Consider the following 18,691-nt stretch of genomic DNA (forward strand, 5'->3'; position numbering starts at 1 on the left):
TCACAAGTGTTGCCGGTATAGTATGATGCCAGTTGTGCATAATTTCTGCTGTTTCAAGTACAAATATAAAATTTGCTCTGCCATATCTTAAGCTCCAATCGCATGACATGGTTAAAATACTTTGATATAATCACGTAATCCTTCGATACGTAATATCAGCTTTACCTTTCGGATAAGTGGTTCTTTGGATCCATAACAATTAACTGTCTATTACAACTGGACCGTTTTTACAACACAAAAACAAACCAATCAAAGCCCTGACTTATTGACTATTCAACACTGAATTGTATTTATTTCTGTAAATATCAGCTGCGATGTGTTCATTAGTTCCCTCTCCCAAGTAACTGTAAATAATGCTCAGTGCCCAGTAGACTATACCTTGTATTGATTACTGTCCGTTACTGGAGTAACCTAGCGACTACACTGCCCGTACTATGAAGAGATGCACAGGCTACCAAAGTCACTGCTTCGCTGACGGGTGGGCCGTCGTTGAACACCGTGTATTAAAGAGTTACTGTGATTACTAGTATATTGTGTAATCAGGCTGATAGGGGAACTGTCTGATTGTCCTTGACGAACATTGGTACATTGTTCTTGGGATATATCTGAATATGTGAGGAACACTTGGTGACTTGTTGACGTCGCAAGATACTTTTAGGACAGTTGACGCATTTCGGCAATCTATCAAGGTGCTTTACGGAATATAGTTAGTCTCTTTGCATTAGACAAAAAGCATGGCCAAAAAGAAGTTCAAGATGCTGGCCAAGTCGATGGTGATGGGGGAAGGTGGAAGTGGGGGAAAGACACAACTATATGAATGCGTGTGTAACATACAAGATGGACCTTTCTGGATACTCAAGGTAAGGTTTCTCCCGATTGGTCAGGTTTGTGTATTTGATAGACTTGACAGATTTGAGATGTATCTGTACACATGTATGTGCATTTGAAGACATGTTATATTTTCTTGGAATTCGTTAGATGCTAAATCTTTAGATTGATTGTAAAATATTCGAAATCACAGCATTTTAAATAGACGTAATGCTCCGAAATTCCTCTTGAAACAGTTGTGATTCATGTTACGTGATACACAACAGCTGCTATGGTGAAAAGGTAAAGAAAAGTAATGGCATTGTTATTCCTCGTCCGTTGTGAGTAAATATATATTGTCAGTGCAAGAAAATAGCACTTTAGATTATCTGCCGAAACAGATTCCATTTGTCGTAAAGGTCAAAATTACATGTATGGACCACTGAATATCAGTGATGAGACCAGGTGTTCGCGAAAAGTTATATGCTAAGTTATGTGTTAAGCGTTCTAAGTAGCTGATGAGGGGCAATTCATTTTCATTTCTGAATCCAATGTAATTTTCATATTCTAAATCCAATGCAATTAACAAAGAACACAAAAATAGTTTTGTTGTAGCTATTGTTATGATACTAAAAAATACCCTTATTAATTGCAGTAAATGTATTGTTACAGCCGAATGTTATTTGCATGTCAACGAGGGTCAGGAGAAAATAAAGGACACACACAATGCATCGGTTGTCTCTTATATGAAACTAATATATGTACAGAGGTAGGTTGATGAATGAACAAATTTAGAGCATTTTCACAAAGTGTATGTGGCCATTTACGTGCATAGTATTATACGTGCATATATATTATTTGGTGTATTTACATGCCAGATGTCTGTATCGGTGTACAGGCTGAATGTTTCGTCTTCCCATATCCCCCCCCTATAATTCAGAAAAGCTTCTTCACTGATGTCATCATTTCTGTTCAGTGATCCTTTCAACTTATTTTGGTCACTTAGTTGCCAGGAACGCCTACCGGAATATGTTTCGTCAGATAACCAATACTGATTATTCTCTGGCGTTGACGTTTTAGTATTCAATGAAACTGGAATTCTTTTATTTATTTTTCAGACTAGGGTGAAATATATTTTTTAATCAGGCGCGGGAGTAAATGTATATATAGTGTTACATATATATCAGTCGATATAGCTTTTACAATGCCGTCCGATATATCTATCGGACGACATTTTAACAGCTATACAAACTTATCATTCGTGGTGGGTGCATATTTACGTTTGTTATATGCGCGAATCTACAAATCGCAAAATATTCATACCAGTATTTAATATATTAATTTTATTGGCATGCTCAGTCGACTGTATGTCCGAACGATATATTCAAGGATCTTATTATTCAACTATATGATTAACTTTATCACCACAGGTAAATTGATATTGCAGCTCGTGTACCAACAGCCGGGAGTTGTAAGCCCAATAACACTCTTAATAATAATCCTTGTATTATCCGCACGTACGTCAAACAACCATGTGCAATTACGGCGTTACAGATTCGGTTAGTTTCACGTTTCTATCACACCGCGTTCTGGCTCATGCGTCATTGACTGTCCTGATAGTGTGTGTGGTCAATCGTCCCCAGATCGAAGTGTTTGTCTTTTTTTCTTTGGGTTCTATCTTTAACTGTAATTTACATATTTGCTCCAGTATAAGATGAAAATAACTTTGAAAACTTGTTTGTGACATAAAAGGGCAAAAATAAAGGAAAACGTGACATCATAGCGGGGTAAATCTGTCCGGTTTGAATACTTCATACAAATAGCATGAACAGTTTGAAACCCAAGAAAGCTAACACGTTTGTTCAAGTGGTATATATTACTCAAAAGAAGTCAAAGAACACCCGATTCTTTTGTCAGGGCACGACAAATTAACTATAGTCATATAAAAGAATCGAGTACTCTTCAACTTCTTTTGAGTAGTATATTTCAGATATTCCGTTGTCACCGAGACGAATTGCGCTCGCTTTTGAAACTACGTATAAATATTATCTAAAAGAAAAGCATAATGTACTGGACGTGCGTGGATATCACACACAGAAGGTTTGCATCAAACATACAATAAACTATTTTTCACAAATATGACGTAATATGACATAATTTGTTCACACAGTAAATCTGGAGATTCATAACTTATACAATGTAACTCGGTTTTTTTCTGCGGGCATGCTAGGCCGATAATAGAAGACACGTTACTGTTAGCAATGTATACGTATACATGTACACGTATGTATTATACTGCGTTATAATCCTGGATATTTTAAATCGGGCCGTTCTCAATAACTTCTGTCCTATAAAAGTGGGGTCACTGTACGTTGTACCAGTAAATGAAGCGGCCTGACAATATCTGCAGAGTCGGCGGGCGACGTCAGCAGCAATCGAAATAATGATCTGGGCATTATGCAGCTGAAAACAGCTGAAAACAGCTGAACTGTAAACCATTATTAAATTTGTTCAACTAATTCTGTACTCAATAAATCATGTGTTCACAGAAGATCCCATGTGGTATTAATTCTCCTGTAAGTAAATTTATATAGAAAGAACAAAATCGTTTATAAAATGCGGCAGATGTGTAGATATATTTCAGGTCTTAAGATGAGACAAATCCATGGAAGAAAATGTGTACTCGGACTCGAGAATCAATGTTTAAATTATAAATTACACATTTCAAATTACAAAGACAACACAGGGAAAACGATAAATCGTTATATCCTAAAAGCATGTAGTGATCAATTACTTTAGTAAAGTTTTAGAATGCATGTAAACAAAGGGATCGATGTGTCAAATTAATGAGGTAAGTGAGAATTAGCTGCGAAGTGTTTCTAGAGTTGAGAGAAAGATACGGGTATCATAGCTGTGTTTTGGACCCCTCAAGTATGCAGTGTTTCGGTGACTGTTTTCAGCCTAGTAACGTTGGTCAAATCCAGTTTTCAAGTGTATACATTCTTTTGCCTGTCAGTTTACATATAATGCAAGGGTTCAATGTCTTACCAAGGGGCACGGGTTGTTTAAAGCATCACCGAGATGATTGCCAACTTTCCATGATCCTGTTTTCGAATGCCGGATTAGCCATTATAATAATATACTTAGTTTCTAAACAACTACAGTAAACTACGGTTATAACGAACTTAAAGGGACCACTAAATTTAGTTCGTAATAACCGTGGGGCGGTCGGGTAGCCTAGTGGTTAAAGCGTTCGCTCGTCACGCCGAAGACCCGGGTTCGATTCCCGACATGGGTACATTGTGTGAAGCCCATTTCTGGTGTCCCCCGCCGTGATATTGCTGGAATATTGCTAAAAGCGGCGTAAAACCATACTCACTCACTCACTCGTAATAACCGTAGTTCGTTTTAAGCACACACACAAAATATGTACAGCAAATGGACGGGGCAATAAAACAGTTCGTTATAAGCGTGTTCGTTATAAGCGTGTTCGTTATAAACGTAGTTTACTGTAATCCTTACTCACGGCTTTCACAAAGTGGTAACGTTTTTTACCTTGTTCAGTCTGATCTTTCTTAACTTATAAAGGACACTCGTACAGGCAGCAACAATGAACGACATCAGGCCACGTGATCTTACTGATTTCATGTCATCATAACCCGCCTGCATCGATCATTGCTCCTTCTATCAGTAACCGTTTTTTTCTGCCCAATACTCGCTCTTTACAATACAGCTTGATAATCTGTAATAGAGCAGTGGGAGCAACATTCATTTTTACTTATCTTGTCTAATGAGTATAAATCAACAGAATCTTAGGCAACGTTATTGTCAATGCACTCCAAAGTGTTGCCGTGTCATTTGAATTAAAGGAATATATACCATTATATTTCGTGCATTATGTTTACTTTGCACTTAATATTTCTTCACGAACACTAGGTAATTGGGTTATTGACATGTATGTATATTCCTGCAATATTCTCAGTAAACCAGAAGCTGTGTTAGTTTGTCTTATTGAGCTACAATAACGTAAATGTCGTAGATGTACTGTATCAACTCGACGTTTATAGATTTGCCGATAATTGCCTTGGGAAGAGGACGATTCCAAACTGAAATGGTTAAATCATTCAGAGAAGTAAGAATACTAAAAACACTGGGACGGCACTGTTTAATGAAGCCTGACCATTACCACCATGTATTAATAACTTGTTAAGCATCAGGAACTTTATGCTCTGCTGGAATATCATTCGGCTGTTGCGATAACACAATGAATTCTTGTTTTTTTTCTAATAGGAATAGTTATGTGTCTACCCATTATCTATTTCCAAGAACACTTTATAACAGGTTATAACGCAATGCATCTGTGTTGATCCAATTCTACACAACTGATCTTATCAATAAATCGTTTTATCCGTGTTGTAAGTTAGCAAACCTTTCTTTCGAAAAAAAAGAACTATTTCTCATTAAATATTATTCTGTATTTAAATTACTCTTTTAAATAATATTCTATATTATAAATTACTCTTTTAAATAATATTCTATATAAAAAATCATTTAAAATTACTCTTTTATTATCGTTAAGCACCGCATACGCGTGTGTTTCTCGCGATATGTCCGTGTTTAACATTGGTTAAAAGAATACAGAAACTCCTTTATAATGATTTAACAAACTCAGCATATTGCAAAACAACAAAACAAAGGTTTCATTGTACTAGAACATGGAAGCATGTGGTGTCGGTTTATATCTGGTGTGTCCTACAAATTGAAATGATGTAGGCGTCCAGGGCGCCACCCACACTCTTCTTTGAATCAACGAACATAGTTCATCAGCAGGTAATACTATTACACAATGTGTACAGATACATATTTACTGAGCATTTGTTTCTCCAACCAGAAAATACAAATTTTAACTCTTTTCATTATGGTACCCAAACTCTATTATTTCTTGAAGATAAAAACATATTATCGGTAGCCATACATAACATGGTCCAATGGTACAATTGCCCTCCATGAGAGAACAAACATTCGTTTTGTTTATTAATGTGTTTGTTTGTTGTTCAACGTCACACTCAGCAATATTCCATCTATATGACGGCGGTCTGTTAATAATCGAGTCTGGATCAGACAATCCAGTGATTGACATCATGAGCATCCATCCACGCAATTGAGATACGATGAGCTACATCAACCAAGTCAGCGAATCTGACCACCCGAGCCGGTTAGTCCCCTCTTACGACAAGCATAGGTTGCTGAAGACCAATTCTTCCCCGGATCCTCACCAATACAGACCTTCGATTCATAATTAAAGTAAGGGAGGTATAGCGTTTGGGACACACATGAGTTGTTTATTTGTTTGTTTGCTGTTTGACACATTATTCGAGCTATATGAAGGCAGCCTGTTTATAATTAATTCTGCGCCGGACAAACCAGTGATTGATATTCTGAGCAACATTCAACGCCGTCGGGGTATGAGTGAATCAACCAACCCACCGAGCCTGACCCCCCGATCCATTCTGTCGCCTCGTGAGACAATCATAGGTTCCAGTTCCATGAAGACCAATTGTAACCCGAAATCCCCATCGGTGCTTCGATGGCGCTGTAATTTACCAATAATGATGATCTCACATAACGTCAACGTGCGGCGGATCAATATATTATAATAAGTACTGACACTGCCTAGCAGAGTGTGCTTAATGAGCCGCCTGCATACATACCTGTCAAACGCAAATATTTGTAGTGAGACCCAAAACATTCATATTGTTTGCAGCTCTATAACTGATGAGTGGCGTGTATTTATTCAATTATACAGCACTATGAATCAATGACCATTCCAGGTCTGTAATGTTGGACACTGATACTATCAGAGAAGCGGACAACCCGTATGTCCGACTGAATACCTCCTTAGTGTTCTGTAGGGAGAAAGTGGTTGTGGCGGACATTCCAGTGTTACAATGTTGCAAGGACTGAAAGGGCGGAGGCCGTTATTACCCACGCAAGTGTGAATAGGACCGCTCGGGGTTCGAATACAGTGAATAGAGACTTTGTGATTGGGAAAGACCAAGGAACGCTGGAGTAGGACAACACAGTCTCTCGTTTATCCTTGGGCCTCTCACCCCAAGACACAACTCCTGATGACGGTGGTCGGTGACGTGTGTCTCCTAACCGAAAGTCCTTTCCGAATGCTGAAGGTAGGTTGCAGTGGTGAATGCGAAAGAGATACGTACGTCAAAGAGTGGTGTATGTCAATGTGAAACAGCGGTGTATGGTAAAGTGTATGGCGGTTACTCATCGTTCCAAGTCGCCATCATGTACGTGTATTTTCACAGCCAGTATGACGATGAGTGGTTATGTTCTACTGGACGACTTTCTGTTATTTATTAAGAATCTTTATGCGAACTTAGCAAATACTACCAGATAAAATAAACAACGAACAAACGATTTTTATATCTCTCGCGTATAATAATGAAATATTTATATAACGGACTTAGTCATTATAACCAAGCATAACAGTTACTGTTTTATAGTTCCACGTGTCATATTATAATCCTCAGCAGCAGCAGCAGCACCCTCATCATCACCATCATAATTAATCATCATCATCATCATCATCATCATCATCATCTGCATCATTAATATCTTCTTCTTCATCATCGATATTGCTACATCTTATCAAGTATAATACTATTTGTCTCTACGTATTCGCTATGATGTAAACAATCAATGTTTCAATCCTTAATGCTCAAATGACAATTTCAACAACGCAATAATGCCTTGAAAGGCGAATTCCACTTTTTCAGTAATAGGTAAGTTAATTGCACTATCGATACATATACACTGTTAAAAATGTTGAACTTCTTTGTTAATTAATTAATTAATTAATGCGACAAAAGATTAAATTGTACGAGCATGTGCTTATGATTCACTTAAGAGATATACCGACTGTGTTTTGAAATTTGATGTAGTTCCACTGAAGAGTAAATGCCTCTTATTTTAATTTGGAACCGCGCGCTTTAGCGGAAAAGCACGGGACCATATAGCACAAGTTCAAATAGGGAGTTGCATCGGTCAACCTTTTTTCACTGATGCGTCAAATTTTAAAATGTCCTCCACGTGTTTACCATCTAAATCCTTTTGAAAGCTTTACTGAGGCCTTGAACGTCGTAACCTTGATCAAACGTTGTATGGTGCTCTTAGAAAGTAGCGTAAAATGAACACAATATCAGGATAACATGCCTAGTTCAACAATAATTATATCAACATCGCAAAACTTGTCTCGAAGTTTGGAAATATTTTTGTGGTTTTCGTTATTTAGTTCGGAAAACGTAGCTTACACACACGTGTTTAAATCGTTTGTTTTCGACCCCACGGAAGAGTTTGAGTTTGAGTTTTTAGTTTTATTTCTCTGAAAAACCACCAACGGTGGTACAGGACTATATATATATATATTATTCATTGCAGATAAAGATGGTGACATGCCCTAAAAGTGATTTAGACACTTTAACGTAATAATGTGTTCAAATGTACAATGAATCTAGACAGATGTTAAATTGGATAATAAATTTATATATTTAGGTGATAACGTTTTACGCAGTTTTCTTACCTCTTTTAATAAAACTGTCTCTTATCATTACTAGGCTATTACAATATGGCGTAAACATTATCGTTAATTGTATTTTCAGTGCGTGAAAAGTTCGTGAAAAGTCAATTAAAACATAACTTTACTACCTATTGGTAGCCTAGTGGTTAAAGCGTTCTCTCGTCACGCCGAGGGCCCGGGTTCGATTCCCTACATAGGTACAATGTGTGAAGCCTATTTCTGGTGTCCCCCGCCGTGATATTGCTGGAATATTGCTAACGGCGGCGTGAAACTATATTCACTCACTTACAACCGAGAATTATCAAGGAAGAAATAGGAATAAGACAACGGATACTTTATAGTAAACATATAAGAACCAGATTCAATTTGGCTGGGTTGTGATACACGTGTCTCTAACACTGTGTTTGAGTCCTTGTTCTTGTGGCACGTGTACGTTCTAATGATATGTTACATATGTGTTCTTGTAGTTCTTCATCAGTATTTTGTGTTTGTGAAGTCTTCAAACAACCTTTAGAACTGTAACTAACAATACTTTTTATCCGGATGTGCATTTGTGATATCGGATTGTGTAACTAACAATACTTTTTATCCGGATGTGCATTTGTGATATCGGAACCGATTAATTAACATCAAACATAACATCTATATTATATATTTACATGATGGCATTACTCCTTGGGTCAGAGCGCGTAACAACATAGTCGTGAGACCAACAATAATCCTTCTATTAAAAGCAGGCAATGAATCGATAATATATAATCCACGTAGATTTCAATAATGACAAGTCATCGTCCACATCATGGCATCACGTATCGCCAGTCACGCCCCCGCGTGGTGACTTGTACAATCGACAGGCTTCAGGAAATGTTTCACATCGTAGTTGCAATACCCTTCATCACAGCTACTCCAGGGTGTTAGTCACGCAATCCGTGTGTGCACAGCGCAAAGCCCTCCTCTGCCGGGTGACTGACTGACTGACTGATATAGAAGATTTAACGTGCGCTTTCCGACTGCAGCGTATTTCGCACACGGGCCTGGCCAGGCCATTTAGTGTATTCCGAGAAGGGTGAAAGTGGTGAGTGCAACCCAAGAGGGGGCTTTTAGGGGTTGCTTATATCGATTTTTGAAATTTTAAAATTTGGAATAAATGCCGAGGTGGGTGGAGGAGGGAACTAAGGGAGCCGGGTGAGGTGGGTGTTTGTATGTTTATTGGATTTTGGATTGGTAGATTAATTAGTTTTTAGATGCGCTTAATTAGGCCTGTTTTGATTAGGAATACGCCTAGGGCCTTGAAGTTTTCTAGTTTATTTTGAGGGTTTAGTATTTCATCTAGAGTAGGAACCTTATTTAGATTGAGGTTGGTTTGTAGTGTGGTTCTGTGTGTTTGGTAGTGGGTGCAGTGGATGAGTGCGTGTTCTGTGGTTTCGGGTTGTTTGCAGTGGGGGCAGTTGCCTGTGGTGGCACTGATAGTGGGCTATAAATAATGATACTAGGCTTGTTAATTGTTTACGACCAGAAGACCAAATTAGGTCTCTTGATAGCTGCCATTTTTCTTTCATGTGAGCATCTTAATAAAGCCTTCGAGGAACACAATATGCATTACGTTTGATAGTGATATGTTTGTCTGAGGGGTATGCATGATCATGCATAGGAGACGTAAGATGAAATGTCGACAGCATGTTCGACGACTTTGAATAAGTAAATATACTCTTGAAAAACGTAGGGGATCATGAAATATAAATGTTAATACCAAGTATTAGAACAAACATCAGTGTTGACGACAAACATTCTATGCAAGAACGTTTATATCTGTAAAACTTTACACAAGGGGTGGGGCGGGGTGACTGTACCCTAGTGGTTAAGCGTTCTCTCGCAACGCCGATGACCCTGGTTCGATTTCCTACATAGGTACAATGTGTGAGGCCTTTTTCTGGTGTCTCCCTCTCTGATATTGTTGGAATACTTCTAAAATAGACTAAAGAGACTGTACTCACTCACTTACAACCAAGAATTGTCACGGAGGAAATGAATACTAGGAATAAGACAACGGATTTTTATTGCAAACATATAAGAACTAGATTAAATTTGGCAGGGCTGTGATACACGTGTCTCTAACACTGTCTGAGTCCTTGTTCTTGATACACGTGTTCGTTCTAATGACATATTACATATGTGTTCCTGCAGTTCTTCACCAGTATGTTTCTGTTTGTAAATGCTTCAAGCAACCTTGAGAACTTAACTAACAATACCTTTTATTCGGATGTGTATTTGTGATATCGTAACTGAACTGATTAAATTAAAATCAAATTCATCTGCAAAATTAGAAATCTATATTCGGTATCTCACGCTTAAGAATGGTGCGATACGAAAGATGTTGCAATTTGGATAAACAGTAAGAAAATTAAATATTTTATATACACGTTGGTGTGTGTTTGAATTGTTCAGAAGAGATATTATTACCGGAAGACAGGCAGATATAGAAACAGTCGGACAGACACGGACAGACAGACACCAACAGACACTGACCAATATATAAACGGAGACAGACAGACAGACACGGTAATAGTGATAAACACACACAGACACTGACAGACATTTCTATTCAATATTAATGAATTAAAGACACAGGCATAGACACAAATACACAGTCATACACACAGACTGACAGACAGACGGTAACACTGATAGACAGATAGATCGTCAGACGGATATGTTTAGTTTTGAGTTATTGATGACACCAGCCCCAAAATACGTACTCGAGGTCAAAGAGGGACAGGTCAGCCGAAATTGCTAAGGCAGAAGGCGACCTCTTAAACATGTACACTTAAGAGCAACAACAACATACGTGCTCATAGACACAGGCAGACAGACAGAGTGACAGACAGTATTAAGGTATTAAAGACACCAGCCCAGACTACAGACTCATATACACAGACAGACAGTTACGTTCAGTATCAAGATATTAAGGAACTTGCATAGTCATTGCAATAAAAGCGACAACACCCTTCCCATATTCAATAGAAAGTGATGCAATATAGAATTGGCATCAACATAACACCTACATTATACTCATGTTTACATGATGTCATTACTCCTTGGGTCAGAGCGCGTAACAAAATAGTCGCGAGACCTTCAATAATCCTTCTATTAAAAGCAGGCAATGAATCGATAATATATAATCCACGTAGATTTCAATAATGACAAGTCATCGTCCACATCATGGCATCACGTATCGCCAGTCACGCCCCCGCGTGGTGACTTGTACAATCGACGGGCTCCTTCGTCGGGCAGTTAATGGAAGACCTCGGGCTTCTGCAAATGATAATGCCCTGAAAAATAGCGTTACCCTTATACTAGTAATGATGATACCATGTGTTCCCGAGAATGTTAGTTTAGCCTGCCCAACAGCTGCACCCGTCACAAACACATACAAAGTCAATTGTTCAACTAAAAGGACACTGGAACATGTGGTACAAGTCAAAATAGAGATGTGTCAGATTTGGAATATTCTCTACATGTCTGCTCCAAACGGGTTGAAAACTGTACTAAAGCCTTGAATGTTGTAACCGTGATCAAACAACTTTTTAACAAATTGGTAAAAAGTGCATGCTCGATTGTACCTCAAACGTTGTGAACTGTTGTCACTAAAGTATGGATGCGCTGAAATAATGCTCGTCAGGATGGGAAAAGCATATGCCGTCTTTGTTTTAAAGAAGAAAAACGACACAGAGAAACGATGACAAGTTTAGATGGCCGTATAATTGACTGTTTACAATAGGTCTACGTTGTTAGTATAATAGGATTTTCACCTTAATTCATTTTAAGTGGGATCAAGTGGAATCGCCATTTTCGTACCCAAGTTCTATGACATAACATTTGCTTTTTACATATTGCATATTGATCCAGATATTTCTCCAATGTTCTACTACATGCATACTAATACTTTATATTCCTATGGAAATAGATTCAGAGCAAAGTGCTCCTCTGTCACCGGATATGTTAAGTCGTGTGCATGCTCCACGTAATGTCAGTGATTTTCCGATAATACTCTCTTTGTGAACTGTTGATAACTTTGTGAACTGTCCCCGGTAACCTGACACTCTAAACCGGTCATCTCTTCCTGTCTGCGTTGAAAATCTCAAGCAATATGGGCAACTAAACCCATGGTGATTTATGACGGAACGATATTATTCTGAACTCCCCGGAGTCTTTATCAGGGCTCACTGATTTGTGTGTCAGGTAGACGATTGCTAAACAAATACTTCCGATTTATCGCCGCGGCTTAATAGGCTGAGTGCTGAGCAGGAACAGCACATGAATAGTTGTAGAACATTCTCCACGCTGCTCTAACTACTGTGACAATTACAAGGAGTACACACCGTTTGTGCAGTTGTCCTCCGGGAATTGTCGTCACTGAGGCACACAACGGGAGCGAATGTTCTAGTCGGGGGCATATACCGCCGTAGTTAACACTTCGCGGTGTCAGTACAGCTTAATCACTGTTAGTGTATCAATCATTCAACGAGCTACGCGGAGGCAACATGCTCAAATCACTTCGCCGAAAGTCGCTCGGAAGCAGCATAAACAAGTCACAGTCTAGTCAACGTAACAGTATTTCCTATTTTAGCGTCCCCACGAAAGACAGAGGTAAGGATAGAACGTGGGTCGGGAAGATACCCTTGTCCCGTATCCGAAACACTCCCCAGAACACTACCATCGAGAAAGACTTCTGCCTTGTTGATGAGAGCCCGTTCCGGATGATTAAGGTAGAGTACACTATAAGAATTGATGCAATGTTGAGCGTACTGTCGGGAAAATGTGTTGACGTAGGAGCCATGTTTCGTTGACATTGACTAGTGTGTGTAAACATAGCCAAAGTATGCCCAAGTCGAGCTGATACGACCTGGAAATACATTTCATTTGTCAATGAAGGCTGCAGGCTATTTGTTCAAGCTAACTAAAGGGTCATGTCAAAGTTACATATTTCACGCTGCAAACCCTTACTGAATAAACTGGCGACACATCTTTCTGTTTATAATTTTGTGGCATACAAACATGACAGATATCTTCTACCGGATGTGTAATCACTCCCACTATCCTACACACGCATCCCTCTAACCCCCCCCCCCCCCCCCCCCCCCCATTTGTTACCCCACCTCCTTCCTTTTGTGAAGTCAGTAACATTCAACCGTCGTTCGGGAAAGGAGCATTCCTCTATCTCTTCATCCGGGTACTGACTAAATAACAAACCACACCATGAAATACACTGCTATCTTCATGCAGGGTGTCTTGTAACGCTGTATGTTAGCCATTCATGTGTGAAGCATGAGTCGCTGGCAAAACATCTGTATTGACCTCGAGGAATTGAATAGTATTACCTATATGTTTCACGCTTGATCGGACTTAACACATACAGGTGAACCTTTACAAGAAGGTATCACTGCCTTTCGTCATGGCACATCTAGAACAGCCATGTCTTCTTGAAAGGAACTAAAGTACTGTTGGTTATTGTTAAGAGGGAGGTATATCGCGATGGGTGAACGCACTCACCTCTTCCCTGGTCGCTCTGACCCCCAATTAAGAAGACGCCCTTCAACTCACAGCCTTCGTTTCGAAACATACCCACACTCTAGCCGGCCCTCTAGCCACCCAATTCAGACTACACATATATCAATATCTCCGCCGTCAGTCACGAGGGTCGGTTAACTAAGCCCCACACCTCGGTCAGCCTCACCGCCCCTGCCCCGAAGACGGTCCAGTGTGACAGTTCCCCTGCTTCATCTTCTCTTGTGCATCCCCACCCCGACATTTATTCAAGCCTCGTTCACACACTCCAAGCTTTAATCTCATCAAATCCCATAACATGAACTTGAAATTCTATCATAAGTTGACAATGCCCTGGTATTTACTCCCACCGTCGCCCCACCTAACTGCGTGTTCCCCGCGAAGCTTCTAGTTGCAGGATGACAAGCACAATTTCAGGACATGGGAGCTTTATAACTCCGGGAATCTATAAATAGAATTTCACAACACACGCGTGATAACGAAATCGCTGAATTATCCACCCCCCTGGCGTTAACACACTCATTTCGAATCCCCATACACAACGCTGTTATTAAATGAAAAAAAAGCCCATATATGTAACATTACAAGCATTTTAAACCTCATTCACACCACCCGGCTAAACAGCTATGAAGAGACGGCCAGGTCAGAGACGTAAGGTATTCGATAAACAGGGCTCAGTGGTTATGGATGAATGGGCTCAAAAGGTAGTGTCTGTATTTCATATTTTCTATTCCTGATATTTTTTAATCAGGTTAAAAGTTCAGAAAAAGAATCAATGTAAAAAAGTCACAAAGTCAAAATAAGATAGACACAATTTTATGGATAACAACTTCTTTAATACTTAAAAAAGATACGTTTCGGTATAGACAGTCTTGCTTGACAAAGGTATAAGGATCTTTACCGAAACGTCGCTTTTTACAGTATTTAAGAACTTGTTATCCATAAAATTGTGTCTACCTTGTCATCCGTCAACTTCTCAGTAATGTCTATCAAACAATCTAGAGTCAAAATAGTTTATTTGTGTGGAAGCCTTTGGCCCATATACAGGATATATTATATGTCAATAATGCGATGTGAAACAATTTACATAGATTGTACGCCGTCACGTCTCTTAGTGTATGCGTGATAAACATAATATTGCAGACGTTTCCATGAAGCATCATGGGCTGTACACGACAAACTTTTGCATTTAAAAAAGTTGGAAATTGCAATTCTGGTTAATAAGCTTTACGTAATTCAATATAATGTTGACATAACAGAACAGAACAGAACAGAACTTTATTACGATCAGGCCGAGATCCTCGGCATATGAGGTACAAAATGACAGCAAAATACACATAATAATAGCGGATATGTGGTTAGCCGGAAGATTTTACAATTTGCATTACATATTTACAGAATTTACAAAGGTTTTTTAATACAGATATCTCTTTACAAGTGAAAAGTCTTTGAAATTGAATACGAAATGATATAATTCATCTCCAGCAGATATATTGCAAACAGGACGCATCCGTGAACATGATCCAATACAATGCTATCTACACTCGTTCTGTCGTAGAGGTAAATACAAAACATCTTTAATTAATAACAATAACTGGGTACATGTTTGTCATTTTAAGTACTCCCATATTTTTCATATTCAAACACTGTTGCCTTTGCATGTGTTTGTGACCGGTGCCACCGGTGGGGCAGGATACGCTCACCCTTTCGCGAACACCTGGTGTCATCATTATTTGATAGTGATTCATAAACACATCCTCATGATATAGTCGGAATCATACATTCGACGTTGCTTTGAGAGAGGTTTCCTACGAAAATGGAAGGAGTTTTGTCGATTCATCTGATTATATCTTTATTCATTGTCGGAAGCATGTGCTGTGAACAATCAAGGCTGTAGTTAACTTTTTTTGACAGGGGGGCAAATATTTGTACAAATATCAGTTGTCCCCAGCTTGTATTTTCATGATTCAAATAAAACTGTTTTCTATAACAACCCCCCCCCCCCCCCCCCTCCCAACACACACACACACACACACACACACACACACACACGCACGCACGCACGCGCGCGCGCGCGGCTGGTTACGGCACTGACAATTCACTGATTCCCTTTCTGTATCTATGACAACTGCTCTCCTAAATGATGAAATAGCGGTGAAATCGTTAGTCGTGACGTTACAGCCAAAGAGACTGTAAACGGTCGTTCACTTACCCCTCGGGGTTCATAAATATCACAAATGAGGTATAAAAACTACGAGGGCAGTCATTCATTTGTACATTCCAGTCTTTTCATAGATTTCACTAAAAGAAAAATTAATTGTGTCGCAAAAACAACTTCGGCCCGTTACAGAATTGGTGTACAAGAGAATACAGGTATGTATGTTATTCAAGTTACGGCTGCTGTCACAACGGAATGTTATGTTTAAATATACAGTTTAAATCAAGTGGTGTATTTATTTTACCCCACTTACCATAGTTGTGTATACTATTTTGTGACCACTTATAAAATACTGTTACGCAATTGTGTCATTATTCTATTTCGATTTCCGACCAATGTTTCTAAATAAAACAGAGTAATGAAAACGACTGATATGATCTCCATAGAATGAATAGTGCTTGGCGACTGCACGCCATTAGTGGGATGACTTTCCATGTGTGGCGCTTAAATCATACTGGTTAAGTAAATCTAACATCAGACAGTGGGGCCATTATGTCCGCCATGGATTAAGTGCAGTAATATAGTTGTATAAATACCGGGACATCACATTTAAATACTGATTACAATAATGGGCACTTTAACATACCTGTCAATGTACTTAGGGCTGATGAATTTAATCTGATATATACATTTAGCATCGAGGTTTAACAGAGTGACACATGTAATTAAATGTAACAAATGTTTCAAATATATGTATTGAGTTGGTATTTTACATTTATTATTCTATAATTAATAATTTCACACACACACACACACACACACACACACACACACACACACACACACACACACACACACACACACACACACAGACACACGCACGCACGCACGCACGCACACAGCACAAACGTCTTTTACTTTATTTCGCAAAAGCAGACAGATTGACAGCCGTAATATGTAAAACTATTGCGCAGCTACGCGGGGACAACTCGACATATTTATGAAAAATGTCTGCTTAGCTGCGCAAACGACCCGTGAAGATCCAGGGTAGAATAGGTCTTCAGCAACCCATGCTTACCGTAAAGGCGACTAACGGGATCGGATGGTCAGGCTCGCTGACTTGGCATGTCATCGTATCCCAATTGCGTGGATCGATGCTCATGATGCCAATCACTGAATAGCCTCGTACACTTGCTATTCGTCAGTGTAAAACTCTCAAAACATTTAAACAAGTTTGAGATGTCTATGCAATATCTTATCCATGGGAACAGCTCATGCACAACCAAGTTGTTTAGTACAATATTTTTAAATCAAAATCTGTTTCAATTAGTTTCCACTATTTTCTCTATTCCCTTTGATGCATGTTAATGTTGCCTAATCTTATTGTTCATGCCAGTATCATAAAACACTTTAATGTTTCTCCTCTCTGATCTAGCGTTATACCATTTCAGATCATAACCATCATCTAATACACAACAGATGATGCCAAGATATATTCTATTTGGTTTTATTGTCTGTGCGGTCTTAAAATTGATTTTATTAGTCTTATGTCTAGGTACATTTTCACAAACAGGATCATTAGCTGATATAAGGAATGTAATGTCAAGTTGATCTTCCAGTTATCTTACTTACAGATTTTATCAAATAAGAGGACTGTATTAGACATACGTCAGTCTGTTTACGAAATTTTAAAAATAAATATTTTTAAAAAGAGAGTTAAACCACAGCAGTGACAGCGAGGATTGTATGGTAGCTGTAGCAGACAGATTGACAGCCGTATATCACTTGGTTATTTGAACGGCAGTGATCTTGTAGAATGTTACTAATAGTATACTTTAAGGATTTCTGTGGCCAATGACGGACGTAATTCAAACTCCTTCCACACTGACACCTCATCAAAGTTATTTGTGTACCGATTACATAACTCTTACTGACAGGGTGGGGAAATGGGGTGGTAGTTCACGCGAAACGGATGACACTGTCTGTGTCTGCTGGGCTGCACCTTTGATATCGCCCCCAAACATACATGTAACAGAAGGAACCATTAAACGATGATACACATCAGGAACGCGAAGAAAAAACAAGATTCGTTCTTGTTGTATATCAAGGCACCAATTCATATTTCATAAACTTGTTTGTGTATTTGTGCCTAATATATCCACAACTAACGAACATATGTAACACATGTATCTACAAAAATGTATATACAGGCTAGGTATTTGCCCTCAGCAACACCTGCATAACTGTTTGTTCGTGCGTGGTGTGGCAGATTGTAATTGAACGAGAGCAGGTATTGTCGACTCACCTGTAAATTAGGCCGACTATGTAATTTAATACAACTTTCTCTTAGGTGAGTGACATTGTGTAGTCAAGAGTAAACTGACCTAATTATAAGAAGAAGAGATTTCACTGAAGGTATTAGTCAATCCGCATATACAGAGTTACAATGAATTGCGATTACTAACATCATGTTCTTGTGTTCGTGAACAAATTAAAAATTCGTCAACAAAATTGAAATTACTATGTACGCTATCTACTCTTCAGGATCTCACTTACATTATACAACG

At 38.8% G+C, this 18,691-nt stretch overlaps 1 protein-coding gene across 4 annotated transcripts in view; it reads left to right on the forward strand.

The window, feature by feature from the left end:
* The first annotated feature begins 739 nt into the window (after window positions 1-739).
* LOC124136203 (transient receptor potential cation channel subfamily A member 1-like) overlaps window positions 740-18,691 on the forward strand; it is a 58,733-nt gene continuing 40,781 nt past the window's right edge. Inside the window, exon 1 of one of the 4 annotated variants that reach the window (XM_048399615.1) lies at window positions 740-860. In XM_048399615.1, coding sequence (XP_048255572.1) covers window positions 756-860 — 105 coding nt within the window. In that variant the 5' untranslated portion in view covers window positions 740-755. Of the gene's footprint in view, window positions 861-6,559; window positions 6,993-12,708; window positions 13,168-14,577; window positions 14,671-18,691 lie in introns of those variants that run through there. The other 3 variants (XM_046502065.2, XM_046502064.2, XM_048399616.1) reach the window with 3 other exon arrangements.

The sequence above is a fragment of the Haliotis rufescens genome, unplaced genomic scaffold (genome assembly GCF_023055435.1).
Source record: "Haliotis rufescens isolate VD_foot unplaced genomic scaffold, xgHalRufe1.0.p SCAF_2, whole genome shotgun sequence".
Classification (NCBI taxonomy): domain Eukaryota; kingdom Metazoa; phylum Mollusca; class Gastropoda; order Lepetellida; family Haliotidae; genus Haliotis; species Haliotis rufescens.